This window comes from Bufo gargarizans, chromosome 3 (assembly GCF_014858855.1).
Source record: "Bufo gargarizans isolate SCDJY-AF-19 chromosome 3, ASM1485885v1, whole genome shotgun sequence".
NCBI classification, from domain to species: domain Eukaryota; kingdom Metazoa; phylum Chordata; class Amphibia; order Anura; family Bufonidae; genus Bufo; species Bufo gargarizans.
The window spans coordinates 471,410,911-471,429,541 of NC_058082.1; the positions used below are offsets into that span (position 1 = coordinate 471,410,911).

Here is an 18,631-nt window from a genome sequence, read left to right on the forward strand (position 1 = left end):
ACTCCCCCATTCAGCCTGCCTTCTACCATGGAGGGGGCTCACAGGGCACTTCTACCATGGAGGGGGCACACAGGGCACTTCTACCATGGAGTGGGCACACAGGGCACTTCTACCATGGAGGGGGCACTTCTACCATGGAGGGGGCACACAGGGCACTTCTACCATGGAGGGGGCACTTCTACCATGTAGGGAGCACAGAGGGCACTTCTGCCATGGAGGGGGCACAGAGGGCATTACTACTACAAATGGGGCACAGAGGGCATTACTACTACAAAGGGGGCACAGAGGGCATTGCTTCTACAAAGGGGGCACAGAGGGCATTGCTTCTACAAAGGGGGCACAGAGGGCATTACTATTACAAAGGGGGCACAGAAGACATTACTATTACAAAGGGGGCACAGAGGACATTACTATTACTAAGGGGGCACAGAGGGCATTACTATTACAAAGGGGCCACAGAGGGCAATACTACTACAAAGGGGCCACAGAGGGCAATACTACTACAAAGGGGCCACAGAGGGCAATACTACTACAAAGGGGCCACAGAGGGCAATACTACTTACTACAAAGGGGCCACAGAGGGCAATACTACTTACTACAAAGGGGCCACAGAGGGCAATACTACTGCAAAGGGGGCACAGAGGGCAATACTACTGCAAAGGGGGCACAGAGGGCAATACTACTGCAAAGGGGGCACAGAGGGCAATACTACTGCAAAGGGGGCACAGAGGGCAATACTACTGCAAAGGGGGCACAGAGGGCAATACTACTGCAAAGGGGGCACAGAGGGCAATACTACTGCAAAGGGGGCACAGAGGGCAATACTACTGCAAAGGGGGCACAGAGGGCAATACTACTGCAAAGGGGGCACAGAGGGCAATACTACTGCAAAGGGGGCACAGAGGGCAATACTATAAATGGGATACAATGGGCTTTACTATTATGAAGGGGGCACACAGAGGGCATTACTATTATGAAGGGGGCACACAGAGGGCATTACTATTATGAAGGGGGCACACAGAGGGCATTACTATTATGAAGGGGGCACACAGAGGGCATTACTATTATGAAGGGGGCACACAGAGGGCATTACTATTATGAAGGGGGCACACAGAGGGCATTACTATTATGAAGGGGGCACACAGAGGGCATTACTACTGTGAAGGGGGCACAGCAAGCATTACTGTTAAGCATTGAAGGGGTGGGCATAACTGTTATGGGGCATTGAGTGGGCACTTACTGTAAAGGGGGCACATCGGGCATTACTACTGTGATGGGGCACAGATGGCATTATTACTGTTATGGGGCACAGAGAGGGCATAACTACGGTGAAAGTTGTATAGTAAGGGCATAAATACTGAGTGGGCACTGTGGGCATAACTACCATGAGGGGGCACATATCTGGAGAAAATTACTGTGAGGGGTGTACAATGAGGGCAATACTACTGTTAGGGGGTCCAATTTTTTTTTATAGTATTTTGGGTTGGGGGGTTAGGCACGTCACTGCACCTGGCACCCACACTGATTAGCTGTTTGAAGAGGAGGAGGCGGCGCTCCATGCAAGCGCTGCTTCTTCTTCATTACACTGCCCGCCGTCTTGGAAGCTAGTGTAATTAAAAGTACTCGCTCCAGTCACTTGAATGGAGTGAGTACTTGTAATTACACTATGCCACCACTACAGGAGATACGACGTGCAGTGTAATGAAGAGGTAGCAGCGCTAGCATGGAGCGCCATCTCCTCTTCATAAGGCTACATGCATACGACAGTATGTGTTTTGCAGTCCGCAAAAAAAAAAAAACGGGTGACATCCGTATGCCATCTGTTTTTTTTTTGTTTTTGTTTTTTTGCGGATCTATTGTAACAATGCCTAAAACGGATAAAAATAGGACATGTTATATATATTTTTTTTTTTTTGCGGGGCTACAGAACGGACATACTGATACGGACAGCAGTTTTTGCGGATCCATTGAAATGAATAGGCCCACATCCGATCCGCAAAAAAAAACGGAACAGAAACAAACAATGTTCGTGTGCATGTAGCCTAAAGCTGAGGATAGGTCAGTGATGGCAAACCTTTTAGAGACCGAGTGCCCAAACTGCACCCAAAAACCCACATATTTATCACAAAGTGCCAACATGGGAATTTCCCCTGAATACTACAGTCCAGTATAGTATATCTTCCATGTACTTTTCGCTATAAAAGCCTGTTTACACTCAGTGCGCTGCCTGTGGTGTTCATAGTGCGCCTGCGCTGATGAATGGCAGGAAAAGTCTAAGGCCTCCTGCACATGACTGTAGGTGTCCCGTTGCCATATTGAGGACCGCATTTGCGGATCCGCAATACATGGGCACCGTTCCACGTGCATTCCGCATCACGGATGCGGACGCTTTCACTTTAATGGGTCCGCCAAATCCGGAGATGCGGAATGGTGCGGAACGGAAGCACAGAACGGAACCCTACGGAGAGGTTCCATGGGGTTTCATCCCGTACTTCCGTTCCGAAAAAAGATAGAACATGTCCTATTTTTTTGCTGATCGTGGACCCATTAAAGTGAATGGGTCCGTGATCCACTGCGGCTGCCCCATGGTCAGTGTTCTTGCATTGCGGCCCGCAGCACAGCCACGGGGTTCGTGTGCAGGAGGCCTAAGGCATATTGGTACACCATAGACTTTTCCAGGGTGCAAGTGCCCACAGAGAGGGCTCTGAGTGCCGCCTCTGGCACCCGTGCCATAGGTTCGCCATCACTGGGATAGGTCATCAATATAAAACCCCTTTAACCCTGAATCTATAAAGATTTGCATCTATTCAGAACCATGCGGTCAGAGGATTGTTAGGTTTACATGTGTTGTATTTGATTTTACGGCAAACTGCAGTGGTTTTTGCCGCCAGGTGGAGCACCTGTTATCAGTGTGGTTATATGCTGCAGGCATTGCAAAACCGCCGCAATCTGTGCTAAAAGAGCGTCCTTTTTGTCTGGATTTTTTTTTACTGCACGGTCAAAGATGGCACATGTACACATACCCTTACACACACATTGAGACCGACTTTCTTCACAGATTTCATGTAGCATGATGAGATGTATTCACACTGCACAGAGGAAAACGTCTGGTAATACAGTGAAAACCACAACAACGATGAGTTCCATTACATCTCCACAACCTGTGTTGGTGACCACCACTTTGTTTCCGGAGGCTGCTGCAGCCGGGAGCTTTGCCTCTGCCCTGGATAAGGCTCATTTCTGAGCGGCTGAGGTTGTGTTCATATGGAAGCTTCTCCTGGTAACACAATAGCATTCTGTTCACATTGTCCTCTTTCTGCCAGCAACGCCTAAAGTACCTTTCTGTTCTAATCAAGATCATGAAATGTATTGTGGATGTCTGACGCATGCTAATCACTTGTTATGATTTAACTAATGCCCAGACGAGGGTCAGAAATAGATTGTGGATCATATCCACAATCTATTTCTGACCCTCGTCTGGGCATTAGTTAAAGCATAATTTAGAATTCGGAGTTGTGCCCCCACAAAATGTCATTGTAATATAACTCAGCATGAAAAAACTGTTACTTTTGTAATTTTACTTTCTGTTAATAATGCGCCATTAGTGAGATATTCTCTTTACTCCATTAGGGTCCATTCACACGTCCGTGGTGTATTGCGGATCCGCAATAGACCCGGCTGGCATCCCCCATAGAACTGCCTATTCTTGTCTGCAATTGCGGACAAGAATAGGACATGTTCTATTTTTTCGGCGGAGCCGCAGCCCGTAAGTTCGGGGCCACGTTCCAGAAATGCGGATGCGGAGAGCACATGGTGTGCTATCCGCATCCATTCCTGCCCCATTGAGAATGAATGGGTCCGCACCCGTTCCCGATATTGCAGAACGGATGCGGACCCATTTGTGAATAGACCATTATAGTGGCGCCGCCCTGGTGTTTAATCTGTATAGTGATGTGCACATCCAGTTGCTGAGATGGTTGCACTTGCTCGTTTCCATCTTTCAACTGCCAACAGCCATATCTACTGTTAGAAACTGTGACAGTTCTGGGGAGAGAGCTGCAGCAGAAAGGACATGCCCCCCGAGCTGTGATAAAGAGAGAATTTTAGCAGAAAGGACGTGCCCTCCTAGCTGTGATAGAGCTGTATCAGTAAGCACACACCTCCTGAGCTGTGATAGAGAGCTGCAGCAGAAAGGAAATGCCCTCTGAGCTGTGATGGACAGCTGCAGCAGAAAGGACATGCCCCTGGGCTGCGATACAGAGCTGCAACAGACATGATACGCTCCCTGAGCTTTAGCTGAAAGCATCCAGCCCCTGAGCTGTGATAGAGAACTGTAGCATAAATGACACGTCCCGTGAGCTGTGATAGCGCTGCTGCAGAAAGGACACGCCACCTGAGCTGTCAGCCTGAAAATAAAATCTAGCAGACCAATTGGAGCAGTGATTGGGGGCAGCTCTGAATCCATGTGCAGTACAGGGATGGCTCTAGCTTGCTTAGAAAGAGATTAGATTATCATGTACTATCTGATGTCTAATTTTAATTTTTTCACATCAATCATGACATGACCTCTTTACATTTAAAAATTCTGGATGCCTACAGCCACCAGAGGGCGCAGATGGGGTCCTGAACAAGTATTTATTGAGTCTTCAGAAAGCTCCCCCTAGTGGTGGCTGCAGGCGCTCAGAATTTTAGCTCTATCACTGTGTGAAGGGAAGTATAACCTTTGTATCAGAAAAATAAAGCTCTTACCCATAAACATGTGTTGTGAAATTAGACCGTGCAGAACTCTGGAGTAAAATGTGATATTCAAAGCTGAAGTTAAAGTTTTTAAACGGGTTATCCCATGAAAAACATCGCCTATCTACTGGGACCACCACTGATCACTAGAACAGCTGGAGTGCCGGAGGTTGCTGACTATACTGTGTTTGGATGATACATGTTTTTTGTAGGATACCCCTTTAAGGCTGCTTTCACACTAGCGTTCGGGTTTCCGTTCGTGAGCTCCGTTTGAAGGAGCTCACGAGCGGACCCGAACGCAGCCGTCCAGCCCTGATGCAGTCTGAATGGAGGCGGATCCGCTCAGACTGCATCAGTCTGGCGGCGTTCAGCCTCCGCTCCGCTCGCCTCCGCACGGACAGGCGGACAGCTGAACGCTGCTTGCAGCGTTCGGGTGTCCGCCTGGCCGTGCGGAGGCGTGCGGATCCGTCCAGACTTACAATGTAAGTCAATGGGGACGGATCCGTTTGAAGATGCCACAATGTGGCTCAATCTTCAAGCGGATCCGTCCCCCATTGACTTTACATTGAAAGTCTGGACGGATCCGTCCCAGGCTATTTTCACACTTAGCTTTTTTTAGCTAATATAATGCAGACGGATCCGTTCTGAACGGAGCCTCCGTCTGCATTATTATGGGCGGATCCGTTCAGAACGGATCCGCCCGAACGCTAGTGTGAAAGTAGCCTTAGCCACAGCGTCGTCCACGTCTTCTGCGCTTCTCTTTTCTTGCTAGGAGCGGATATAATGATTAGATTGTGGAATATCAGAACTATTATATTATCCCTTTACAGGCAGTGATAATCCACTACTAACCCAGCAGGGCCGCAGGGAGTTGTATGTGTGTTACGGCTGCTCCTCACGGGGGGCTAGCACAGTCCATCCAGCTTATAACAAAGCCTGTGTGGGCACTGCATGGGCAGCATACCCCATGAACTTATGCTGTCCAGATACAGCACACGGTAGGTGTCCAAAGCTGCTAAATGGGGCAATCCCCCCCCCCTACCCACAGTCAAATCATCAATCCAGGGAGAAGTAAAAGTATTGATAGGATTTAATTTTTTTAAATAAACTGAATTCATCAGTTTCTGTTCCCCATTAAGCTTGATAAAGGTTGGTTACAGGACAAGCAGATCTGTGCCTATCAAACTGGCTGACCTGTTACATGTGCACTTGGCAGCTGAAGGCATCTGTGTTGGTCCCATGTTCATATGTGCCCGCATTGCTGAGAAAAATGATGTTTTAATATATGCAAATGAGCCTTTAGGAGCAACGGGGGTGTTACCATTACACCTAGAGGCTCTGCTTTCTCTGTAACTGCCACGCCCTCTACACTTTGACAGATCCAGGCAGTGAAAACGTCATCACACCTGGCCTCTTAATCACAGTGTAGAGGGCGCAGCAGTTGCAGAGAGAGCAGAGCCTCTAGGTGTAACGGCAACGCCCCAGTTGCTCCTAGAAGCTCATTTGCATATTTCAAAACCTCATTTTTCTCAGCAATGCAGGCACATATATACATGGGACCAACACGGATGTCTTCAGCTGCCAAGTGCACATGTAACAGGTCAGCCGGTGTCATAGGTACAAATCTGCTGACAGATGTGCTTAGAGCTGAAATGTTGTATTTTATGTTAGGGAATTGTTAATTAAGCAGTTGTCTGATATAACTAAGCACAGCAATCACTTAAAGTGTTGATGAATGTTTATAGAAGATACATTATGTCCTACATTAATGGGACACTTCTATCAGAAAGAGTTAACGTAATCTTCATAGAAAACAATTTTTTCATTTTGGCAGTACTATACTGTAGAACAGGGGTCAGCAACCTTCGGCACTCCAGTTGCTGTGATGCTACAACTCCCAGCATACAACATGCTCGTTTGTTATTGTAACTCCCGTAGAAGTGAATGGAACATACTGGGAATTGTAGTGTTTGAACAGCTGGAGTGCCGGAGGTTGCCGATTCCTGCCGTAGAAGATTAAATACACAGTAGTGTCCTATGATAAGTCCTCCTGTATACAGTTTATAAGTAATCCACTGTCGGTTTACTGCTTCTGTGAGGGGGAAGATGCTATCTGAAGGGTAATCCTCATGATAATAGCAGGTGTAGAATTGGGATAACAGTATGGCAGCTCGGCTGTTCTCTAGATAAAGATTTCCACAGAAATGTGTGATGCTCTAATTGAGTCACAACAGGGAACCTTTCTCTTGTCGCGGTGATTTGACTCACCTCCAATTAAAGGGGTCATCTCATCAAGACAACCCCAGTCCATGAGCCCCATGAGATCATATGGACATCGTAGAGAGGGCTTTAAATCTGTAAGCGGCTCCTGTTCTGGAGGACCTGGAACTTCCACCAATCTGAGTGACCTGCATGTAATAGACCAACCCACCTATGACGGACCATCTCTGGGGGGGTTCAGTCATCAGACAGCCAGGAAGACTTGTCTTTCAAGAAGGTGACTTCATGAGACCTCACATTTAGAGCAGATATAGCAATCTGTTATCAGTATTGTTCCCTATCATAAAAGAGAAGCTTGAGAACATGTGGTCCATCAGGAGACACGTGAAATGGTCAGCAATGCTGGCAGACTGATCCGTGTTGTCAGTAGCTCCTCTAGACTTGCTTAGTTTGCAGAACATATTCCAGCTGATCTTGTGGTTAGTGACAAGGCAAATACATGATGATTACGACACTTCCTGACATTTTACAGTAATTTTCCAAGATTGTAAGTGCTGCCAGCAATAGAAAAATACTGTATGATGTCCGCCCGGTCCCCTCCCTGTCTTTATTTAGACGTGTTGATGGGAAGTCATCTCGGCATACAGCGACTCGCCCCTCCACCGGCCGTCCAACATCTCACATAGAGGTGAAAAAGTATGGACGGGAGTATATGGGGACAGAGCCATTATACTATTAACCACTACACCCGTCCCAATGCTCACTCACTGGAAACTTACCTCTTCATCCAAGTGTATAACATGCCTAACGTGTCCATCAGGCAGTATTCCAGCGCTGCCTGCACCTGACATGTCTACAGATGCTCGCTGCATTCCCTGACCACTTGCCTATGGATTGTAAGCTCATATGAACAGGGCTCTTTCCTGTGTATCTTATAAACTGTGTGGGGGGGGGGGGGGGGGGGGAGAATTTATCATTCCTCCCCTTGCCAGAAAAAAGTTACAAACACTGCGTTTGTGCCTTTTTTTTTATGCCACTTGCACACAATGTTTTGAACAATGGGTGTTTTCTCTGCCGCCACTTTTGTGGCCCCAGCATATTTATCTTCTTTTAGGCCAGCTTTCTGACATGTAAGGTCCGCAAATTGCGGATGCGGATGCGCAAAACGCGGAAGCCGCCCATGTGCCTTCCGCAATTTACGGAACGGGCGGCCCATTGTAGAAATGCCTATTCTTGTCCACAAAACACACAAGAATAGGACATGTTATTTATTTATTTTTTTGCGGGGCTACGGAACGGAGCAACGGATGCGGACAGCACACAGAGTGCTGTCTGCATCTTTTGCAGCCCCATTGAAGTGAATGGGTCTGCACCTGAGCCGCAAAAACTGTGGTTCGGATGCGGACCAGAACAACGGTCGTGTGCATGTGGCCTCATGCATACAACTGTATTTTTCATTTTCAGTGTGTTATTCATTTTTTTCACAGATAGGATTTGGGGGGTACTATCTCTCCTTGGCATGAGGAGACTTATAGGCCATACATGCTCCTCTGGAATTCTGGGAAGAAAGGGATGCAAATGAGCTCTTAACAAGCTCCGCCTCTAATGCCACCAGATGTAAGGCAGCTATCCTGTAAGTCAGTGTTCGACCCTTTAAATAGCCTTGAGACATTACTCAGATATTAAATAAGCCTGAACCTCATCTGCAGACAGCTGTTTTGGGATGATTGCCCCTCATCAGTGCAGACCAGATAGTACTGGCTGGGTGAGAGGCCTAAGTCAGGATTTAGGAGGTATGCCCTATAAGTCTCCTCACGCCGATTAAGGCGCTCTCACCACAAGAAGAGATAGCCCCCCCCCCCCCCAAATACTGCCTCAGGCCTCTCACCCCCAGTATTTTCTGCTCTGCACTGATGATGAGGGGCAATCACCCAGAAACAGCTGTCTGCAGATGAGGTGCTGGCTTATTTAATATCAGAGTCATGTCTCAAAGCCTTTTTAAAGCCTTGATGGCTAACCTCCGGCACTCCAGCTGTGGTGAAACCACGACTCCCAGCATACTCCATTCATTTCTGTGGAGTTCTGAGAACAGCCAAGCAAGTTTGCATCTTGGGAGTTGTAGTTTTACCACAGCTAGAGTTCCAGAGGTTAGTCATCACGGACTTGTAGGATAGCTGCCTTACATCTGGAGGCAGAGCTTGTTAAGAGCTCATTAACATCCCCTTCTTTTCGCAGATGGCACATTGGCCCATTTCTCTGGGGGCCAGGCACACATCAGTTTTTTAGTTTTTTTCTGAGGCTGCATTCATGTCTCTTTTTACTGCTGCATGCAAAGTTTTTTGTCTGTTCAAAACCCGTAATTTATGCCTGAAAGCCGGATTCTATTATAGTTAATAGGGATGTGGCAGTGATCTGTTGACTCCAGTAATGCCGGATCCGTTGAACTATTGATGTGAACATGGCCTAAGGGTTCCATGTGTCTGATTCGCAAATCTTGCTGCTGGTTCCAATCTTGTCCATGTTTGCAGATGAGAATAGTCCTTTCAGTTGATGGAAGTGATTAAAAAAATATATAATATGGACACAGAAGATATAAGTTTTTTGCAGACTGACAATTAGTGGCGACTTTACCCAATAGTGTGCTGTGTAAATATTAGTAATTTATATTGGTATAAATTATTGTACATATTGTGATTTTGGGACTAAGGCCCGTTGTTCATTCTAGTTTCTAGATCTGGCAGAGGATCTCAAAACCAGAATTAAAGGGATCTGTGCCATTTAGTACATCCGGATGCATCCATAAAATCTAAACTGAACAAACCGGAACCGGTATGAAAATCATTGTAAGTCAATGGGCGCCGGATCTTTTTTTTTTTTTTTTAGTTAACAAGGAAACCGGATCCAGCACCATTGACTTGCATTCATGTTCATACGAAATCTGGTTTGTTCCGTTTCTCTGACCGGACACAAAACTGCAGCTTGCAGCGGTTTTGTGTCCAGTCAAAAAAGAAAACGGAACAGAATGCATCCTGATCAGTTTTGTCCTTAATGACAATGAATGAGGACAAAACTAATCCGTTTTGACCCGGTTTTGACATCTTATGCCGGATCTCAAAACCGGAAAGCCACACCGCAAGCTTTTTAAAATGTAATATTCCAACAAGTCGTTTGCTGTGGGTCGGTTCAGTTTGCAGCTGAAGACACAAGGCTGTGTACCCTGCTGACATCGTCTACCGCTAACACAATCCTATCTTCCGGTAAATGGCTATGTTCCTCATGTGATTATCATCCTGTCCCTCTTTCCAGATTAAGATGCCACGTTGTGGAAGCCAACAAACCTGCCACACTAGGAATAAAGGAGAACGCAATAAACAGGCCATTATTAAGCAATGAAGATCTGCATTTTAAGGTGAAGTATCGTGAATGGGATTATGCTTGTGTCGATATTTCTCTGGTCTTTGTAGAAGAGGTGGTCATCTAACGGTGGAAGCTGCAGGAATGGCTGGCTGCCATTTAGAAACCTAAGTCAAATACGTATGCAGCCCATTCCTCACTATGCTTTCGGATATAATCACCACCCCTTGTTCCCTGGCCACGCCTCCAAAACCGAAACGGTGGGAAGTCATTCTGTCAGCTGGTGACATCAATTTAACTTGTGAGCGGTTCCAAACTGGGGCTATATAGGGCCTACACAATGGCTGCATCTAGGAGACAGACAGGTTCTCAAGGCCACTTAAGAAGACCCCAGAATCCTAAGAGACACATGGAATGGGGGGGCCCTTGTCACATACTTTGCGTTGGGGTCCAGACATTACAGTTTACACCTGGATCTTCCAGATATTACACTGACTGTGCACATGGAGTAGTATGAGCCACACAGTAATTCTAGCACAGTATGAGCCCGATGAATTCTCCATACTTCGGTGGTCATACGATGGACTTGCACATAACATAATTACAGAGCAGTTCCCCTTTAGATGTGCACCTGTAATGCAGCGTATTTGTCCCCTCTGTGGTCATGTGCTCTGTCTCCATTTCTGCATTGCTTGGACAGTGGGCACCACGAACCATGTAAAATCCTTGCTGAAGCTGCGATCACTGACCAAACGTGGCTGATACTATATTGGAAGATGACAGTACTGTCTGCAAAATTACATTGTTCCAGTATAAACTGAGATCTACCCTAAAGGGCACCTGTCGCCCCTCCTGACATGTCGTCTAATTTACTAAGTACTTGAATAACCCATAAAATAACCATTCTGGAGCATCTTTACAAATCTGTATTGTGCCATTCCTCTGTAAAGAGTACCAGAGGATCCTCCGGTGGGCCCAGGCTCTGATGCCATAGTGGGCCCCAAAGATCCAGGAGAAAAAAAAACATTGAGTTACCCATTAGAGTTTATTTCTTTGATCCAACACCCAATAAACTCTATTGATGGTGTGCCCCAGGAACCCCAGTCCCACATTGAAAGTATGGATACACATCTTATTGGGGGGAATGGTAGCTCCCAATTCATGGGGGTATACCGAACTAGGGGGGCTGGAGGGTGTTAATGACACCTCAGTCTCGCCTGTTTCTGAAAACCCGTGTTGAGCGCCAATAGTGGTAGTTTAGTGGGCGAATGTATTTGTGTAGTGTGGGTTTCATATACAATAAAAAAAATAATATAATAAAATATATATAGATATATACAAAAATGTGTGTGTGTGTATATATATATATCTATAGAGAGAGAGAGAGAGAATGATAGGAACACTTTAGAAAGGGATGGGCATAAGTACACTACTCTGGGTCTCAAGTGCCTAAGAGACCGCTGTATGTAGTGTCATGCACGTCAAAGTGTAGTAGAATGAGGCGAATGAGTTGCAACAAATTAGTAAAATCCGTTTAAAAAGGTTACAAGTATAATATAATAAAAATACTCGAGTATCGAGCCTGGATCGCTTCTGGAATCTTCTGTTCACTTGTCTTTATTGGAATATATGTATAAATCCAGCTTTATACATATATTCCAATAAAGACAAGAATAAAGACTCGCGTAGCTGCCGGTCTCCTGTTCTTTCTTCAGGACCTGTGGTGACGTCACTGAGCTCATCACATGGTCCATTACCATGGTGATGGATCATGTGATGAGCACAGTGATGTCACCACAAGTCCTTTGACAGGTCCTGAAGAAAGAACAGGAGACGATCAATTGGAGGAGGTGAGTAAATTATTTTTTTATTTTTTAACCCTCATTGGCACTGCCCACCGCGCCACCAATGTTTATTATATTGCGGGGGGAACACTGTGCCACCAATGTTTATTATACTGGGGTGTTGGGGGGTGCACTGCGCCACCAATGTTTATTATATTGGGGGAGGGCGCACTGCGCCAACAATGTTTATTATATTGGGGGGGCGCACTGCGCCACCAATGTTTATTATACTGGGGTGTTGGGGGGGGCGCACTGCGCCACCAATGTTTATTATATTGGGGGGGCGCACTGCGCCACCAATGTTTATTATACTGGGGTGTTGGGGGGAGCACTGCGCCACCAATGTTTATTATATTGACCTTCTACTATGCATTCTGTATTAAAGAATGCTATTATTTTCCCTTATAACCACGTTATAAGGGAAAATAATACAGCGAATAGACTTTCATCCTAGCAACCATGCGTGAAAATCGCTTGCGGATGCTTGCAATTTTCACGCAGCCCCATTAACTTCTATGGGGCCTGCGTTGCGTGAAAAACGCACAACATAGAGCATGCTGCGATTTTCACGCAACGCACAAGTGATGTGTGAAAATCACCGCTCATGTGCACAGCCCCATAGAAGTGAATGGGTCCAGATTTAGTGCGGGTGCAATACGGTATTTTGAATGCCAGATCCGGCACTAATACATTCCTATGGGGAAAAATGCTGGATCCGGCATTCAGGCAAGTCTTCCGTTTGTTTTCGCCGGAGATAAAACTGTAGCATGCTGCGGTTTTATCTTTTGCCTGATCAGTCAAAATGACTGAAATGAAGACATCCTGATGCATCCTGAACGGATTGCTCTCCATTCAGAATGCATGGGGATATACCTGATCAGTTCTTTTCTGTTATAGAGCCCCTAGGACGGAACTCTATGCCGGAAAAGAATAACGCTAGTGTGAAAGTACCCTAAAATATTAAGTTTAATCCCCCCTTTCCCAATTTTACATATAAAATATATAAACAATAAATAAATAAACATATTACACAGCGCTGTCCAAAATTAAATTATTATTTATTAAATTATTAAAAAATATCTCCTATGCAGTGAGCATTTGCCATTTTTTTTGTCACCTTGTCCCCCCAAAAAATAGGATAGGACTGTTCTAAAATGCGAAATGCACGCAGCTTTTTTTTTTCTTTTTTTTTTTTTTTTGCGCGGTATTGAGTATCGCAATACTTTTCTCGCCCAATTCCTTGGGGGACACAGGAACTCTTGGGGACACAGGAACTCTTGGGTATAGCTTATCTCCATAGGAGGCGTGACACTAAGTAAAAGACTGTTAAGCCCCTCCTCCAGCAGCTATACCCTCAGCCTGGAGAGAGAGACTTCCAGTTTTTTTGCTTAGTGTCAAGGAGGCAAGACACTCTCTGCACTGCAGAGTTGTCTTGTGAAGATTTAGAGTTTTTAATTTTTTGATTCAGCATGCGGGTCCTGGGTCAGATGGTGTCCTGCTTCGAGGCGATTCCTTACGCGCAGTACCACTCCCGCACCTTTCAGACGGCCATTCTGTCCGCTTGGGACAAGTCCCAGGAGAGTCTGGATCGGCATTTTCCCCTTTCCCCCCAGGTTCGTTCCTCTCTCCTCTGGTGGCTGCGGACCCCTCTTCAGGGGAAGTCTTTCCTGCCAATGTCTTGGCTGGTGATTACCACCGATGCCAGTCTGCGGGGTTGGGGGGGAGTGTTTCCTCCCCGGTCCGTCCAGGGCACTTGGTCTCCGTTCTGGAGCTGAGAGCCATTCTTTTCTCGCTCCGACACTGGACTTCGTTGCTGCAGGGTCGCCCTGTTCGGGTCCAGTCGGACAATGCCACGGCTGTGGCGTACATAAATCACCAGGGGGGCACTCGCAGCGCGGCGGCGATGAGGGAGGTGTCTCTGATCCTTCGCTGGGCGGAGGTTCATGTTCCGGCCCTTTCGGCCATTTACATTCCGGGGGTGGACAATTGGGCGGCGGATTTCCTCAGTCGGACGACGATCGACCCGGGGGAGTGGTCTCTGCACCCCGACGTCTTCGAGTTTCTTTGTCTCCGTTGGGGTCGTCCGGACGTGGATCTCATGGCCTCCAGATTCAACTACAAACTTCCCATCTACGTGGCCAGGGCCAAAGATCCGGACGCTTACGGCGCGGACGCGCTCGTCCTCCCCTGGACGGAGTTTTCGCTCCTCTACGTGTTTCCGCCCCTGCCTCTTCTTCCGCGGGTCCTTCGGAAGATTGCGGCGGAGGGCACGCCAGCAATCCTAATCGCCCCGGACTGGCCGCGTCGTCCGTGGTACGCCGACCTTATGTTGCTTCTGGCAGACGCTCCCTTGCCTCTGCCTCTCAGAGAAGACCTCCTCTCTCAGGGGCCGATCTTCCACCAGCATTTAGGGTCGCTACGTTTGACGGCGTGGCTATTGAAACCGCGGTCCTGACGCGGCGGGGGTTTTCGGCTGACGTGGTCCGTACCATGATTCGTGCACGAAAACCGGCCTCGGCCAGGATTTATTATCATACCTGGCGGGCCTATTTGGCTTTCTGTGAGGCCTTGGGGACTCCCCCTCTGAGGTTTTCCCTTCCTACGGTTTTGTCCTTTTTGCAATCTGGTCTGGTTCTGGGCTTGGGTCTCAGTACCCTGAAGGGTCAGATTTCGGCTCTTTCGGTCCTTTTTCAGCGTCCGCTGGCTCCGCTCGGTCCGGTTAAGACCTTTCTTCAGGGGGTTGCTCACTGTGCTCCCCCCTATCGCCCTCCTGTTCCTGCTTGGGATCTCAACATTGTGTTGGCGGCTCTCCAATCTTCCCCTTTCGAGCCTCTGCGCAGGGTTTCCCCTCGCTTGTTGTCTTGCAAAGTTTTCTTTCTCGTCGCTATCACGTCTCTTCGGCGTGTGTCTGAGTTGGCGGCTCTTTCTTGCGTGGAGCCCTTCTTGGTTTTTCACCAGGACAAGGTGGTTCTCCGTCCTGTTCCGGAATTTCTTCCGAAGGTGGTGTCCGCCTTTCACCTGAATGAGGATATTGTCCTTCCTTCTCTGTGTCCGGCCCCGTCGCATCCCCGGGAGCGGGAGCTTCACCGTCTGGATGTTGTTCGGGCTCTCAGGATCTACCTGGATGTGACCAGACCCTTTCGGCGTACGGATTCTCTGTTTGTGATTCCGGAGGGTCCGCGCAGGGGGCTGGCGGCGTCTAAGGTGGTTGTTGCCCGCTTTCTCAAGATGGCTATCGTTGAGGCTTACCGTGCTCGGGGCAGGGATCCGCCCTTTGGTGTTACCGCTCATTCTACCAGAGCGGTCGGGGCTTCCTGGGCTCAGCGTAATCGTGCCTCGGCTGAACAACTGTGCAAGGCGGCCATCTGGTCTTCTTTGCACACGTTCACCAAGTTTTACAGGGTGAACACTTATGCCTCGGCGGATGCTGCTTTGGGCCGCTTGGTTTTGCAGGCGGCGGTGCCTTAATGTTTACGGTGCCTGGTTCGCTTTTGATTGTGGTCCCTCCCTGTTTGTGGACTGCTTTTGAACGTCCCAAGAGTTCCTGTGTCCCCCAAGGAATTGGGCGAGAAAACGAGATTTTTGTATAACTTACCAGTAAAATCTCTTTCTCGCTCTTCCTTGGGGGACACAGCGCCCGCCCATTGTTTTTTTGTTGGCCTTCGGGTGTTTTTTTTCTGGCTTGTTGGTATTGGTTTGGTTACTCCTTGCCTTTGTCTTGCACTACTTGGGCACATAACTGGAAGTCTCTCTCTCCAGGCTGAGGGTATAGCTGCTGGAGGAGGGGCTTAACAGTCTTTTACTTAGTGTCACGCCTCCTATGGAGATAAGCTATACCCAAGAGTTCCTGTGTCCCCAAGAGTTCCTGTGTCCCCCAAGGAAGAGCGAGAAAGAGATTTTACTGGTAAGTTATACAAAAATCTCGTTTTTTATAGTGACGAAAGCGAATCAAAATTTTGGTATCAAAACAACCTCTGATCGGCGTAGCGTTGTCACGATACCAAAATTTTGATTCGGTTTCGATTTGGCGACTAAAAATTTGATTTGGCTCCTAAATTTTTCAGTTCAGGAGCCAATGGCTACTAGGTATTTTTTTTAGTCTGGAGCACTGATAATAAAGGAATGGAGTATGATAGTCATAAGAATAGATGCTCCAGAATTGCTATTACATGGGGAATGCATGTAGTTACTAAAACAGACGTCAGGAGAGGTGACAGATCCTTTTTAGCACATTCAGCTGATATTTGGCAAATTAACTAAAACTGAAAATTGTTGTACACTTATTAGCCAGCACTGGTCGTGAACTCGATTGTGTTTTTTTCTCTTTGCTTTTGTGTGATATTAATTTTCTCCGTGTCCTCATTCTCCTTGCCCCATGTGCACAATCAGTCACTAATGGATCATCTCTTCTGTGTTCTTCTTCCTCCAGATAAATCAACTTCTAGAAACGAACCGAAAACTGGAAGAACAGATTGGACACTGCGTCTGGTACCAGCACTTAATAGCACTCTTATTATCCGTTTTAGTTGCCATCGTCTTGGCCGTCGTATACATGCTGAAGGATACGAGCAGATAATTCATTTAGCCCGGGACAATATGTGATTTTGTCTGCCACATAATTATTTAATATGCTATTCCTGCAAGAGGTCTCTTCTGACAGAACCAAAGCTGCCTTTAGTGTTCGGCATATAACAGATCTAAACTACGAAATGACTAACACTTACCAAGAGCGCGGAGAGAAGGACGGTGGGATGGAGAGCACTTCCAATACATCTGTGTCCCGATTCTCAGGTTATATTGGTGCTTCTAGTAGGAATCATCGATATCCTTCATTGTATAGAAGTAGCTTATTACCTTCTCATCAGCTAGAGTAGTGGACTGAAGCCAAGGTTGACACGTGGCATCTTCTGTATGTGATTCTCTCTCCCTATTTTTTCCTTTCCTTTATCCTGCTTACTCTTTAGCTTCTCCCTCTCACCAATTGCCAGAAGCCCTCTGCCCAAGAACTTGAGCTGTGTGATCTTTTGTACTCAAGAATTTCGGAATCCTCCTGTAGCAGTCTGGAGTTTATCAATAAGTGGAAGATAACTAAATCCGACCATACACATTAATGTTCATGAACCTGCCAAAACCAGCCAACCATCTAATGTGTATGGGGGTGTCCCAGGTCTCCCACAACGGCAGATGTCGGGGGGGTATGAAGGTTCGGGCTTGTTGGTTTTCAACATTCTTGTACCTTTGTACTCGAGAGCGGTGTCTTGCAGCAGCTTATTTCCAGCTCCCTATAGAGGGCACTTGCATGCTTGTTTAAGCAGAGTGTGCACTAGTGGCATCTGGGATCTGATTCCGCAGAAAGGCAAAGGCCTTCATGCTGCTTTGTACTTAAGAGAGATATAGATATATACATTTTGTTGTCCGGTGGCCTACCCCAATAATGGCATAATTGTTCTAGAGCAGGGATCACCAACATACAGCCCTCCAGCGGTTGCAAAATTACTCCCTAACATGCCCTGATAGCTGTAGGCTGTCCAAGCATGCTTGGAGTTATAAGTATGCAAAAGCTGGAGGGCTGCAGGTTGGGCATCCCTGTTCTAGAGGCACCGTGTGGTCAGTCAGGCTTGGAGATGCCATACACATATAGTACAGGGAGTGTGGAGAAACAGTACTCGAAGGCCTGCTCCCAGTATCGCTGTAAGGCCTCTTGCACACGTTTACGTTCCGTTTTTTTTGCGTTCTGTGTACGGACCCATTTATTTCAATAGATCCGCAAAAAAAACTGAAGATACTCCATATGCCTTCCATTCCTATTCCGATCATAGAAAAAACATGTCCTATTATTGTCCGCATTACGGAAAAGGAAAGTACTGTTCTATCAGTGGCCAGCTGTTCCGTTCCGCAAAGAACAGAATGCACACGGACGTCATCCGTATTTTTTGCGGATCCATTTTTTGCAGACTGCAAAATACTGAAAAAGCCATAAGTTTGTGTGCAAGAGGCCTAAGGCATGCTGGGACAGCACTGGAATGCCCTGGTATTGGATCTCCATAACTGAACCAACATGCCAGGTAATAATATAGAGTTGAAGAGAGGACCTTGAACGGGGGAAAAACTCAATTTGTGTTGTGTCTTGATTATTTCTACGTGCAGAACGTTTTAAGTAGGGTTTTGGAGAATTGTTGCTTAAAAGGGTTCTCTGGGAATTAAGAAAATAAAAATACTTAAATATTACTTTATTATAAATATATTGCCAAATACCTTTCATTATTTATAATGGCTCGTTTTGTCTGGGGAGCAATCATAGGGTGAAACAAAATGGCTGCTGTCCCATCAGTTCACACAAAACCTGTCCTGATAACACATGTTACTTTACAACACTGAGGTAAAGAGCTGCCTCATCCTCCTCTCTGCTTGTCAGGGATTATGGTCCTGAATACAGATTATAAGAACTTTAGCTGAATCTCTGGGGAATTTAGTTC

General features: G+C 46.8%; 1 protein-coding gene across 3 annotated transcripts in view; it reads left to right on the forward strand.

The window, feature by feature from the left end:
• Positions 1-17,966, forward strand: part of MOSPD2 (motile sperm domain containing 2) — a 164,301-nt gene extending 146,335 nt beyond the window's left edge. For 2 of the 3 annotated variants that reach the window (XM_044283710.1, XM_044283708.1), the window contains exons 14-15: positions 10,264-10,366; positions 16,585-17,966. In XM_044283710.1, coding sequence (XP_044139645.1) covers positions 10,264-10,366; positions 16,585-16,731 — 250 coding nt within the window. In that variant the 3' untranslated portion in view covers positions 16,732-17,966. The remainder of the gene's footprint in view (positions 1-10,263; positions 10,367-16,584) is intronic. The other variant, XM_044283711.1, reaches the window with a different exon arrangement.
• Positions 17,967-18,631: the final 665 nt, after the last annotated feature.